Source organism: Hoplias malabaricus, chromosome 10 (genome assembly GCF_029633855.1).
Source record: "Hoplias malabaricus isolate fHopMal1 chromosome 10, fHopMal1.hap1, whole genome shotgun sequence".
NCBI classification, from domain to species: domain Eukaryota; kingdom Metazoa; phylum Chordata; class Actinopteri; order Characiformes; family Erythrinidae; genus Hoplias; species Hoplias malabaricus.
Window position 1 is genome coordinate 19,147,349 of NC_089809.1, and position 14,772 is coordinate 19,162,120.

Below are 14,772 nucleotides of genomic sequence, written 5' to 3' on the forward strand. Positions count from 1 at the left end.
TTTCTGAATGCTGTTAATTTCTTTATTTATGCATTTATTTATTGCAGAGTTGTATTTTAGCTTTTTGTTTATTTACTGTACATTGTGTCGATTTTTATTGTATCTTACACCAAAGGAAAATTTGCTGTTTTCCTATGTTCTCTCTCTCTCTCTCTCTCTAAATGTAATTCAGAGGGGAAACTAGTGTTGTTTAGCTCATGAGTTTCTGAGCCATAAATTTGCTTTTAAAGCAGAACAGAGTGGTGCATTGTCATATTTCAGAATAAGCAGAGGGAGGCTCAAGCACAGGAGCAATGCAATCTGTTGTGTCAGGGACAAACAATTCAGCATATGGCCTGAGGATTGGAAATGGTAAAGTAAATGAGGGGGAGGAATTATGACTCTACTACAGAAACTCTAGCACAGAAAGCAACTCTAAGCCTCTGAGCACTTCCATCATATATTAAGATACATATTCAACTAAACTACTACCGGTGAGATAGAAAAAACACACACTACATTAATTATATACAACAATTAGAACCCAATCCAATATGGATCGACTTCCCAGAGAATAATTAAGACTAAACCTGGACTAAAATAAATGAAGATTATTAATGAGTGACCTTTTTTTTTGCTGCAGCTGCAGCCTGTTCTTCTTTGGGAAGACTTTACACTAGATTTTGGAATGCTGTTCCATGCTAGAATATTTGATTTCCTTTCTGAGATGGGTGTAAGTGAGGCAGGTAAGTGTAGCGTTGAGGATGGTGTATGAAGCCCCTGCTAGGGAGCTTTGTTTGGAGGTTATTTTTAGCCTACTGAATGTGTGCCAATTTTATAAGAAAATCCGAAGCTCAGCACTGTTCCCGCCAGTGTTTTACTGCACTGAGCGCCAGCGTCCAATAAACTGAAGCACTGAGGCCAGTTCTGCAAAATAAGTGAATTTTAGAAACAAAGAACCCTCTCATTTTATACCAGCAGCGCCGCAAATTCACTGCAGTTAGGATACAGTAATATGAATTACTGTAAATGCTGCTGGAATATATTTGTGTTGATTGTTAATATTAAAAGAAATAAAGGGAATGTCTTGAATGATTTAGTGTAAACAATTAAGAGCTTTACCCTGTCAACTGGTCAGTCATATAAGTCAGAATTCAATAAAACAAACGATAGTGTATGATCTCTATTTCTTTATTCTCCTGCTCAATGCATTGCCTTGCTTTTAATTGTTCTGCAGCATTTCTATTAGAGTAAATGTATAATAAGATCCTGTACCATGCACTCTCTGCCTATTGTCACTATGGAAACGATGTAGAGGTTCCCCAGATGTGAGAGATCAGCTCAGTGTAAAGCTCATCCCTGGAGAGAGAGCAGCTCATTTGTGTCACTGCAGTCTGGAGGGTCCTGGAGGAGTTATGTCACCGGGCTTATACAGTAGAGACCACCACAATCAGCACTCATTTTAATATAGTCCTTATTTCCAAATATTTCATAATGCCAAGATCTCAGATGATAAAATATTCATTTTTTCAGTCAAAATAAAGATATGAGCCACATTTAAAGTGTAAATGGAGGTGGACATCAAAGGTTCTGAATATTCTTAGGGCTAAAGTAATTTAAGGAGAAAAATTCAAATTAACTGGGAAACAGTGATGACGTAAAGAACTGAATGAATGTCAATTAAAGCTATTAGACTTAGTCTTGGCCACATGCATGGATCAAAAGAGACAGACACATGCAAAAGCCCTTCCCTATACACACACACACACACCCACACGCACACACACACACACACTCTCTCTCAAATGCAGTATGTGAAGGAGAAAGAGTAAGGAGTGGCAGAGGAAAGCTTACTTGGTGGCAACGATTCATCAACACTTGGGTAATGGCTTGCTCGCAAAGTGGGAAGTTGACTGATTGTATGGTGACTGCATGGCAAGTGGCTAGAGCCTAAAGAGGTGATGGAAAACAAAAATGGATGGCATTGACATAATAAATATATACATATATCGGAATATATGTACATAATACAAGATATACATGCATTTCGAAGAGGGAGGGTTTATATAATACTTTTACATTATATAAACATATTATCTGTGAAGCAGCCTGAAATGCATAGGGGGGATATAATGTCTGAGAAAGTGATTGCTTTGTAGGGGTGTATATATCAGGACTGTACAGTCTGTGTCAAACTGGTCTTACACTGTGGTGATATGGTGTTTGTATCAGAAAAAATACAATTATTTCAAGAAAATATTTATCAAAGTAATAAGAGTGTATATAAAGAGAGTGTATAAAAGCCAATATGAAGACAAGTAAATAGTCGAGCCAAAAACATTCAGTCTCTTTTCAAACAGCCTCTTTTCAATGAATGTACCATATAATCTCAAGCCACTCTAACAAGAAACCTACCTCTCAGAATGCAGTGCACTCAACACTACTTCAAGAAGGATTTTTCCCTCACCCTTCTCAAAGCAAATTTCACGTCCTTGCAGTAGAAAGTGCTAAAGACTAGAGCTCTTGCTTTACAGCTTCTCAAAATTCAGAAGGCTACTTCACTGTAACAGTTGTAAGAAAATAACTTGCTGCCCTGTGAGGGCTCAAAGTGCCTTGCCTGGCAGTTTTAACTGAAGTGTGAAGTGCATGCAGGATTTGTGGTAGTTTTGATGGAAGTCTAATAAAGCCCTATCAAATTATGCAAACTTTCATTATGAGTATTATGTAATAGACTGGAAACATGGTATAGGAATGTAAAATCACACAAGAAGGCTTGCAGTTCTTGTGTTTCTAAAGTGCGTGTGACTTACTGCGCAACACAATAGATGTATTTAGTTTGAATTCAGATCATTTCCACGTAACAACTTCTAACATTTCAGCTTATATAAATCTATTGACTTGTTGGAGCCTGTGCTCTTTTTCCCTGTCACCGGTATGAAACTGTGGCGCAAGGTAGTACACAGCAGGACTAGTAGACAGGCACTCACAGCCTCAGGCCAGCACCCAGCATGTGTGAGTGAGTCACAAACAATCAACAAACAAGACATCTACCTACCACTGTTATCTAGAGCAATGCATTTAACCCCTGTCTGCTTCTAGAATGGAGGAGAGCTCAAATTCAGCCATGAACCCTGTCTCTGCCTGGTGACATGAAAGGAAGAGTATATAATCATTCTCTAAAACAAAATGGTTCTTCACTTAGCTACTTTTTCTAAGAACACCCTTTCATTAAAACAAACCTTTGGAACGTGTTAAGAAAAAAACATCATGAACATTTTGTTTTCTAAAAGTGTATAGAAAAGTAACATGCTTAGCATCAACCTGTAATTAAAGGATACATAGCTCCCCTGTGTTTTCAGAGTAACCAGCTCTTCAGTCTGACAACTGTAATTTCCCAGTGCAAACAGACCTCTCAGATATTCAATGTCTTACTCTAATCAGCACGAGGAGCAAATCTCAATTTATTTATTTTTGCTTATACATTGATATTGATCTTTTAATCAGTGCTGGAGGAGGATAAATGCTAAGTGTATGGTCAATTATTGTTGGCTGAACGTTATAGCTATGATTAGCTAACAGTGGAGACATCAACTGATGTCATTTATGCAATCTACAACAGATCACTAGCGCACTTCATTTAATGAAACTTAACTATTCAGACTTCTCTGGGCTTGTCTGGGGATCATTTGGATCGTTTCATTCTGCAATATCCTGTACATAATAGTTTTTATAGCACATTTATCAGCATTATAGCACACACATATTACATGTTAGTAATGTATGTGTCTGTGGGGTCTGTTCGGTAAGTGCTTATATGTCCAACTTACTTCCCCGTAATAGCAATCCTGATTCTAATTTTTATGTCAGCACACTTGATTTATCATAAGGAAGTATTTATTAACAGGTAAAACTCAGGACTGAATGATAATCTCAGATAATACTGGACCACCACAAGGAGAGATGTGGAAAGGGTTAAACCAACACACAGAATATCACTACTTACTGTAGTAATGTTATTTGTTTTTATTCTATTGAGTTTTTATTTTACTGAGGTTTATTTTTTTTAGCAAATAAGCCCTTATTGCTCAGATAAATAGCATCTTAAATCTCATTTTTTCAAGTTCCAAAAACTTAATTGCAACCCAGCCTTTAGACAGCTTTTAGCATAATCTGTGTAATGCCTCCCGATAAGTTAGCATAAGTGAGCAGCAAAAATACATGGAATGAAAATTAGCTAATTATTTCAGTGCAGTTCTATGAAATGTCCATTTCCTCTCAGAATCGTTGTTTTCTGTAGAGATTTCTTAAGGCTTTTTGCTGTGATTCCTCAGTCTGAGTGCTTCTTTATAAGGCTTTTATTTGAAATTCATGGGCGTGGATTATGGTAACAGTATGTTAATTGTATGAATCTAGTGAAAACATTCCGGAATGTCAATGTATTCATAAATTACGTGCAGTTTACTCATGTTTTTTTTTGTTTGTTTTTTGTTTGTTTATTAAAACAAAGGTTTCATAATTGAAGCCCATTGTACTTGATAGAGACAGTCCCACCAGGTAATCGATGGTAACTACAAATATGGGGTTTCCTTGAGGAAAGGTTTGGAAATGGACAAGCCAACACACAATCCCTTATTATTTAATTATTTATACTGATGTCATTTTAAAATCTGTTTCTCTAAGTTGAACGTTTTCACTAAGTTTAATGGCATTAGTCACTTTCACAATACTGTATTCCATACAACAAAAACACTTTGGCTATCTCTTCCTTACCTGGAGCTCTGACACTGGGTCCAGCCACCGGAGACTGATCGCCCTGCTCACTGCTCTGCTGAACCCCCTCAGCTTGCTCCTCCCTCCAATGGGGTGACCCCTCACCTGCCCCCCTCACCTCGGGGCTTTGTGAGTCCGGCGCAGACTCAAATGCACTGTTCTCATCCTCCTCCTCTTCTTCCTGTGAGGAGAAGACTGTGCTCTCAGAAAGACGCGTGCTGTCCACAGAGGAGAGCCGCGTGTGGCTGCAGAAGCGGTTCCGGCCTTCATTGCATGAGTTACTGTAACAGGACGTGCTGTAGCAGGACGTGCTGTAACAGGAGGTGCTGTAACAGGAGGTGTCGCACAGTTCACACTCACTCCCTCTGGGACCTCTAAGACACCCTCTGCCACTGTCCATTTCCCCATCTTCGCTGTCTAGGTGTCGTGGAGTCGGGGGTGAGGGGCTCTCACCGTCCAGCAGCTGGTTTAGCTCAGACAACCTCTCTATAGAGAGGCTACGGGGTATGGTCCTTCGACAGCACAGCCCAGGGCATTCCTGCACTATGGATGGAGAATGAGCCTCAGATACTCCTTCTCCATTCTCCTCCACTTCGTCCTCTTTGTCCCCTGTAGGCTTCAGAGTGACCTCCTCAGAGGTTTCCACATCTAGAGCTTCGTCATCGTCCTGGCTCTGGTAGCATTGCTGTGCAGAGGGTAGACTATGGAGCAGGTGATGGATGCGGATGTAGTGTGATCTCGGCGTCTCAGGTTCTGAACAAGCTGATGCTATAACTGTTTCCAGCTCGGACACAGGCAGGGAGCAGGGGCGACGCTTCATGGCCTGACGCTTCAGCATGCATCTCATTCTAGGAGAGCATGGCTCTTCTATGCTATCACTATCTCCTTCTTCTCTAGCTTCTGTCTGCTCAAGGCAAGCAGCTCCTTCCACCTCTGAGGCATCTCCAGCAGTGGATTCTTGTCCTGAACCTACATTATTGCCAGATTCATCACTACAAGCCTCAAGAACCTCCACTTCAGCACTGGCTGCCCCTTCCTGTTGCTCATTTTCTAGTTCTTTAGCTGGTTCCTCAAGGTCCTGCTCCAGATCCACAGCCACTTGCTGAACCGTGCTGGACATCTCCTCACACACTCCACTCTCTTCGTCCTCTGGGGCTCCAGCTTCCTCTGATTCCTCTACCTCAGACTGGACATCAGCAGAAGGAAGGCCACTGGGCTTGGCAGGGGAAGCAATGGGCATGGAATTCTGTGCCACCACATCCGGGGAAATGTCCTCAGGGTATTCGGATCCATCTGGCCCCATGTTTAGTGTCTCCTCTGCAGCCAAATCAGGGGGTGCTGCGGCTGCTGGGTCAATGTTCTGCTCCTCCACCACCTGCTGTTCAGGGGTCAAAATGCAGTCTGATTCTGCATTGGCAGACAATTCCTCATCATCTGCCAGAAAGAACAGTCACATCTGTTACTGAAGCTGTGGGACAAGGCGGGGGAATGAAACCTACAAATGATATAACTTTCAAAATATTGTTTGATCTCTTTACTACAATAAGTAGGGATTCCCTCTTCAAAACTCAAATGCAAATGAGTGCAGAGGTGAATGTAATTTCACCACATATTTTCAACGTGGCATGGACAATAAGACACCTAGTGTATCAAATTCAGTTGTAATTCAAACCAAAGACAACAACAAAAAAGTGACGTCATATTTCTGCAGCATTTTCCTCATGTGGCAGCTATCAGTGAGACAGTGCAGGACATTTTATTTTTATCAGTCATTAGAACTATTATCAGAACTGGAAGCTCCTGGGTAAAAATTGCCATGAAAACTGTTCCAAGATCAGATTTCTGAATTGTTTTAATCTCTGTTTACGTTTCAGTGCGGTAACACTCCTACACACAGTTTAAGACCTTGAACCGGAGTTGGGGATTTAGTAAAAAAGTTTCCATGAACAGAATTGGGCAGTTTAGTAATTGTCTCTTAATGAAATCACACACACACACACACACACACACACACACACACATTTGGGTATTTAAGGGGGAAAATAGACTTGCAGCAGACCTGGATGAATAGAGGAGGTTATCTCAAAGCGAAACTGAAGCTGTCCACTGACATGTTCTGTTGGCAGCCTGCGGCCCAGAGCATAGCTCACCACACGATCACTGTCCAGGAAACAAACACACATGCACATCAGCCATAATATTGTGACCACCTTCCTGGTTCTATCCTCACGGTCCATTCTGTCAGCTCCACTGTCCACAGGAGCACATAGAAGTTCAACTATTACAGACTGGAGCCCATTACTTGCTCTGCATTCTTTGTTTGCTCCCTTTCACTCTGTTCTTCAATGATCAGGACCCCCACAGAGCAGGTATGATTTGAGTGGTGCAACTTTCTCAGCTCTGTAGTGACACTGATGCTGTGGTGGTGTTTTAGTGTGTGTTGGTACGAGTGGATCAGACACAGTAGTGCCTGCACTCATTGTTCGCTCTGTTAGACACCCCTACCTCATTGGTCCACCTTGTAGATGTAAAGTCTGTGCTGGTCATCCTCTAGTCCTTCAACAGTGGTCACAGGACGCTGTTGACTGGATATTTTTGGTCAGTCCAGCAGTGACACTGAGGAGTTTAAAAACTCAAGCAGAACTGATGTGTCTGATCCACTCGTATCTACTCACACACATTAGTGTCACTGTAGAGCTGACAGTGATCCACCATCCACATCATGCCTGCTCTGTGGTGGTCCTGTGGGAGTCCTGACCTTTGAAGAACAGAGTGGTAGAAAGCTAACAATTTATGCAGAGCAACAGGTGGAGTACAGTCTGCAATTGTGGAACTACAAAGTGTTCCTGTGGACCGTGGAGAAAGTATGTAAACAATAAATAAAGATAAATTGGAGAAAAAAATAAACCCCTAAGGGTGAACAATTATAGTTACTGATAGTTATTAGTTGTTTTTGCTGTTGCTCGATTAGCTTCAAACCAAGCCGATGACACAACCCCTCTCATTTCACCCAGGCTGGAACCGACACTAGAAATGCCCAGGAACAACCTCAGTGATATGAGGCGAGGCTTGAACCTGAGCACTTGTGGCAGTGAAACGTTCTGTTTTACCACTGCACCACATCATAGGAATTATTGGCTTTGTCTCATATTTGTCACAGTATTTATAGAATCTGTATTCATACAAACACATATTTTGTAAGATAATATATTATATTATTTAATATTGGACAACTGCATGCAGCAGTAATAAGAGAACATAATTTGTCGTATTTAATTTGTCTTAAAAAAACTGCAGGTTGTTTTCTTGCCTGCTCTGGTCATATCTCAGAATATGAAATAACAAGTTTATCATATTGTCGCTGTCCAATGAAAAACATGTATTTTTATAAAAAGACTTTCAATGGCTTGCAAAAATAAAAAAAGATTTTATTCCATTTAATTGGAGAAACATGTTTTTCAATGGACAGCAAAGATATGATACTCTATTATCTATATAGTTATTACTACCTATATGTAGCATATAATTATAACAAAAAAAATTCTAATGCGTTAATCCTACTTATCGATAAAAGAGCTAATCTGTTTCAGAGTACTGGGTATAAAAGGCTATGATTATAAAAATGCTTAACAGGAAAGCAACAGCCATGTGCTGGAAGTGTCAGAGAGTTCAGTGTGTGATGGTGTGTATGACATACCCAATAGCATGCTTCTCCAGGAGCCTCTGCACAGGCACGCACAGCTTGCCCAGAAAGCGTTTGATGATGGGCCTGCTCTTGGCAAACTTGTCTTTCACCTCAATCTCCAAAACATCAGTGGGTAGGGACACAAAGTTAAACCGCTGTGGACAGAATGCAAAATAAGAGGCCAAGACCAGTCAAAAGATATAACTACATCACATTGCAAAAGCTACAGATGATTCCTATGATCCGATTAAAGTCACTGATTTACATTTATGACACTGGGCAAATGCTGTCATCAGGAACTTAGAATTTCAATCAACCTGAGCTAATGCAGGGTTAAGAGTCTGTACATGAACATAGATTCCATGAATCCCATACATTTCCGATTCAATTTCTTCCAAGTGCTCTCTTTAAAAAAAGAGAGCCACATAAGGCAAAGATACGAGAGAATAATTTTAAATTCAGAGTGGTCAATTCTGTCATAGAGCTGCACAGGAGCTCAAACGTCTCCCCTCCTCTTGGGTAAGAACACAGTCAATTGCTAGATGCAGAACAGCTTGGATTTCCAATTCCCAACTGCAGTGTACATGCTTCCACTGCCAAACAGCTTCCGCTGGGTGAGTGGTTCAGAGGCTGTTACGAACACTGTATAACGGTAAAAGAGTTCTTCAACTGAATACTAATGTCAAAGGCAGAGTCTTTTTCACACCGGTATCTGTCTTATATGCATGAGATAAGAAATGAAAGTGTTTCCCCAGCTTAGAAAACACATAGATGTAAAGTGAAAAGAGAAAAGAGACGGGCTCTAGTAAAGCAACACTGAGACAGAGATTACACAGTACTAATGCCTGGAGCAGCATGGAGACATTAAATATTACTACGTAAACAAACATTATACACCAAGTTTCAGTAGACAAATGTTTGGACCAAGAGCATGTTGCAGGCTTTGCTTCAGAAGCTGTCCTTTAGCTGACTTTCTACAAAGATGTGAGTACATGGGGAAAAAAACAAAATTTCTGTAATTTGACCTGTAATTTTCTGATTGTTTTCAAATTGTAACACTGGTACTTTCATTAAAGTATTGTATATGTCCCAAGGTTTGTAGACACCTCTTTTAAAACAGCAAATTCAGCTCCTGAGAAGCAGAAAGAGGCGAAGTGTGGTTTGTGATTCAGAACATACCTTTTACCAAACCAGTACCCGACCTTGATAACATTCATTCATTATCTGTAACCGCTTATCCAGTTCAGGGTCATGGTGGGTCCAGAGCCTACCTGGAATCATTGGGTGCAAGGAGGGAATACATCACAGAGTGGGCGCCAGTCCCCCACAGGGCAACACACACACAAACACACCTATGAACACTTTTGAGTCCACCTACCAATGTGTGTTTTGGGACTGTTGGTGGAGTATCTGGAGGAAACCCATGCGGACACTGGGAGAACACACCAAACTCCTCACAGACAGTCACCCGGAGCGGGAATCGAACCCACAACCTCCAGGTCCCTGGAGCAGTGTGACTGTGACACTACCTGCTGCACCACCATGCCGCCTGCCTTAATAACATGTATGTGGCTAAATACTAGTGCTGGGTGATAATATTATACTGATATGTTTTGTGATTAATTGTTTTTTGCTTGATAACAATGATAGGCTTTGGGTAATATAGCTCAATAAACTTTAATTTCTATTCACAGTTAGCACAGCCAGCTGCAGGTTATCAGGCATGTATACTCATGCTATTACGGTAAATGAACGTGAGAAATTAAACAAGACTACAGTATATAATAGGTTTAATTCAAGTGCTTATGTTTATGTATTTAATAGATACACTCAAAGTGGATTTTCCTACTGGGAAAAGTTTTCCCCTTTGCCAGAGCACTGTATGTTGCCCGATGTGGTTTTCTCACAAGAAACTGTTATCTCAGCTCGTGAATTTTTATTCGGATTCGATGCCATAGTTAAGGCTGCTTCTTTGAAATAAACAGACAATAAATGAACACTTCCTTCTGGGTAGGCTCTGGATGCACCAGTCAGTGTGATAAAATGTTAATACTGCAATAAATATTGAGATTGATCAATATAGAAAACTTATCGTGATAACATTTTTGGCCATATCGCCCAGCTCTACTAAATACAATCTAATCCTCACAGAAATGTTTGAAATCTAGTGCAAAGCCACACCAGAAGACTACAGCAAAGGGAGAAACAAACTAGCATTAGTATATTTGGTTTAAAAAATAGGTCTCCACACACTTTCTTGGCCATATATTTTACATCAGTAAGTAAAGGAATCAGCTAGTTATGCTATATTATGTAATGTCACATTATGTTGTGAGCTTTATTTCAAAGCTGTTTTGTGGCAGTGTGGGTTTGGAAATGCTAGTTTGGCTGGGTTTAGTCTATAATACAGTGGCCAGCTTGCTGTGCTTCTGCTCACATGCCTGTTGTTCCCATCTTTAGTTGTGTATTCAGATGAAAACAAAAGTCAGAAAACCACTGACGTAGATTCTCCATCAGCCACGCTGTCTCTGTTAGGGAGTCAGATTAGAAAGTCATCTAAAGCATGAAGAACTGGTTTACAGTCAGATCCAGTGTCTGAATATCACCATGAGAACAGAAATGCTACAAGCTGGTAGTGGACCTGATATGAGCCAAGACTAGTCGCACAGCTTCATAACAATATGAGTAGATATAACACTGTTTCTGTATGAGAAGCCTTTCTGTTAGCCCTCCTGTTTTGGAGAAAGGTGGTCTTGTCAAAAGGGACTAAGGGACTGCAGATAGGGACTCTCTGTAGCTCTCCAGGGTCCTGAAGACACTGAGCCGAGCAGCAGTGCCAAGGAGCTGAATAAAGCTCTTAAAAGAGCCAAGCCTCAGCCAAGGTTCAGAAAGACAAAGCCGAACTCGCTCCAAATGCAAAAGACTCCAGAAGAATCTGTTATGTGAGCTAAAAGACGTGACCATATAATCTATTTCAGCAAAGATGAGGGCAATATAAATATATGTTATTGAGATAAAAATATGATGCGAACTTTCATTCATTGTCTGTAACCACTTATCTAGTTCCGGGTCACGGTGGGTCCAGAGTCTACCCGGAATCATTGGGTGCAAGGTGGTAACACACCCTGGAGGGGGTGCAGTCTTTTGCAGGGCAACATACATACACACACATAGACACTTTTTGAGTCACCAATCCACCTACCAACGTGGATTTTTGGATCTTGGGAAGAAACCGGAGCACCTGAAGGAAACCCACGCAGACACAGGGAGAACACACCAAACTCCTCACAGACAGTGCTCCTCACAGACGGTGCTCCGGAGTGGGATTTGAACCCACAACTTATATTAGTACAAAAGACGTATAAAATGTGAATTATTTATTTATTTATTTGATGTGGCACTACTCATGAAAATTACCATGACTTGTATTGCAACTACATTTGGCCAGGACTTATATTACAGAGTTAGATGTATGTATCATTAGGGGTCTAGCACAAAGAGTCTTGGAACACATTTGCGTTCCTATCCTGGAAATTCTGTTAGAATGTTAAAATGCAGCCTAAGACATGCAGTCAATCTATCTTCTCCAATTGGTTCAGCATTTATCAGGGTCACAGTGGCTCTAAAGCCTACCCGGAATTACTGAGGTCAAGGTAGGAACACACCCTGGACAGGGTGCCAAGCTACTGCAGGACATTAAACACTCACACAAGCTCCCACACACTCACACCTGTGGACAATTTCACACAGCCCAGTTTTTGAATTACGTGAGGAAACTGGAGTCAAAGCCATTACATCCCTTCTTGTTAAAATTCACATGCAAGTGTGTGTATGTAATATGTGAGAGTAAAACCACATCTTTTAATGCAGTAAAAATCAGATTATCATTAGGCATTTGAAAGCCAGTCCACTATTAAGGACTTTATCAGATTTCAGAAGAAGAAAGTCATTACTTGAAGAAGAGAGAGTCTTTAGTGTTTATTACAGAGCCTCTTTAGTGTCTTGTTCCCTTCCTCTGTTTTATTCTGTGTGGAGCCTGGCTGAAAATTTAATCTGTATGGAGGAAGGCAATAAGCAGCCAACCTTTACATCTCTCTGCCTGCAGTTCTAACATCTTCAAAGTTTGGCTTTATTAAACACTGCTGCTTTCAGTGGAGGAAAACTCACCATACACTTCTACTAAACACTTACATTTGTCTGAATATAATCTACAAAGTGTTATTAAAAACTGCCATTAGAAGATATTGATGTCATTTTCCTTACAGCATTTAGTATTGATACAATAATACAATGTACTGTAAGAGTATTATGACAAGCAAGTTAGCTAGTGGCTAGAGCATTACATAAAGACAGATACTGTGTGTAATCTTGCCTACAGCTCTGATCAACTGTAATTGAGAATGTTGATTTATTAACAAACACATTTTCTGCTTTTGTGTTTTTTCAGAATTGACAAAAGACTCAAATAAAACTTGAGAATCAATTCATTACCCTTTACAGCTATTACTATTTATGTTATTATATGATTATATAATTAATGAAACCCAATACATCTGCATTCATTTCATGTTGTTCCGAGACGTTCCAAGAGTTTTTCTTTTGATGTCAGAAAACAACAAACACATGGCATAAATGTAAATGGTCTTTCTTTTCCCAAAACAAGACAGTATGTGCAACAAAAATGTTATCAAATTAAAAACATAATGAAATATTTGTGTGGGACAGTGGCACAACAAATAACCCCACCTCAAGTGACAGTCTGTGAGGAGTTTGATGTGTTCTCCCTGTGTCTGCATGGGTTTCCTCCAGGTGCTCAGGTTTCCACGCACTGTCCAAAATCACACTGTGGTAGCAGGACTGGCTATTCAAAAGTGTCCATAGGTGTGAGAGTGAATATGTAAGTGTGTGGTGCCCTGTGATGCACTGCTGCGCCGTCTAGATTGTGTTCCAGGCTCGTGGCCCTCTGCAATCCAGAATGGGATAAGCCTTTACAGACAATGAATGAATGAATGAATGAAGGAAACCCCCTCAAATCTGGTGTGATTTACAACTGAAAAACTACAAGCTTTAAATCAACCATGAGTGGTGTCTGCAGGTTTAAGTAAATGAATATATGAATGAATGCAGTGGCAATGGTTTAAACATTATCAGAGGACTTGTTTGAGAGAAGTCACTATCTGAACATGGCAACTCTGGGGCTGCTTATTGTTCATAAAAGCTCAACTAGGAATCGCTGTCACTTGAAGCCCTTTTTTCCTTTTTTTTTTGTACAACAGAAGAGCAGTAGTAAGCCTAAGTAAGTAATTCCTGATTGGAGCTTTTAAAAATGTGGAGAGCCTTTTGAATTTTGGTTTCTCATGAGGACGTGGTAGAGCAGTGCTCAGATCCAGGCAATGTTAGCAGCTTTATCCTAGATCCTGACTCATCGTCTGCCATACGGGGAATATAAGATCTATTCTCTCCTGGAACACCGCATTCTTTTGGCCCGAGGCCATCTGGAAAACTGCAGCGCCGCGGTGAGGGGAAGACTAGTTGAAAGGGGCTGATGGTTTCGTGTCAGAAAGTCACGACTGTGGCCTGGTCAAGCGGCAAGGAGAACCACACTCTGTGCCCTTTAATTCTCTCACCGTATGAGCTTGAGCTTGTGGGTTTTAGCCACCTCTGTGTAAAAGCGTAAGCTCTCTAAGGCTCCTCTCTCCCCTCTGAGACGACCAGAGAGTGTCTGATTCATGCTCTCTGACTGCCTGGCTTAGGAGAAGGCAAACAAACTCAAAAATAGCAAAGATCTGAACTACTGCTTGCTTCAAAACAGCTTGTTCATTTCAGAACCACATTTAAGACTCCAAAGACATCAGTCATTTTCCTTACATTCTGCTCAGTCAATAGGTGCAGTCCTCTCCTTCTTAAAAGCACCCAGGGTGCTAAAAGGACACAGAATCGACTCAGCATGACCTAAATCATTCCAAAGGTCATTTCAGAGACTGTTTGTGGCATGAACATTTATGAGTTTTTCAAGTGAAGTACGGCTCTAGTAAGAATACCTGCTTATGTTGCTATGTGTTTTGAGACATTATGAACATGAAGAGTTTCATTCCAACATTATTACCATAGTGTAACTGCGACTGTCTCAACCAAGTATAAAGAAAAGCTTCATTCAGTTATTTGACATATATTCAGTGCCCTTGTTAAAAGAGGGACACAAAATTTCAGTTAAAACAGTTTCACGGGTCTTAATGAACTACCTGTGACATTTTGGTCAAAATACCACAAAGATCAAACAACACAGCACCTTTCTCCCCCTTCCTAAACTGCCCTGCTCTGAACATCTGATTTCAGCA

At 40.7% G+C, this 14,772-nt stretch overlaps 1 protein-coding gene across 1 annotated transcript in view; it reads right to left on the reverse strand.

Annotated features, from left to right (window-relative positions):
- The window catches only part of LOC136708540 (E3 ubiquitin-protein ligase HECW1), an 83,893-nt gene that overhangs the window by 27,260 nt on the left and 41,861 nt on the right, over positions 1-14,772 (reverse strand). The window contains exons 7-10 of the mRNA XM_066683167.1: positions 8,447-8,589; positions 6,809-6,909; positions 4,750-6,183; positions 1,834-1,929 (exon numbers count right to left, since the gene is read on the reverse strand). Of these exons, the coding sequence (XP_066539264.1) occupies positions 1,834-1,929; positions 4,750-6,183; positions 6,809-6,909; positions 8,447-8,589 (1,774 nt within the window). The remainder of the gene's footprint in view (positions 1-1,833; positions 1,930-4,749; positions 6,184-6,808; positions 6,910-8,446; positions 8,590-14,772) is intronic.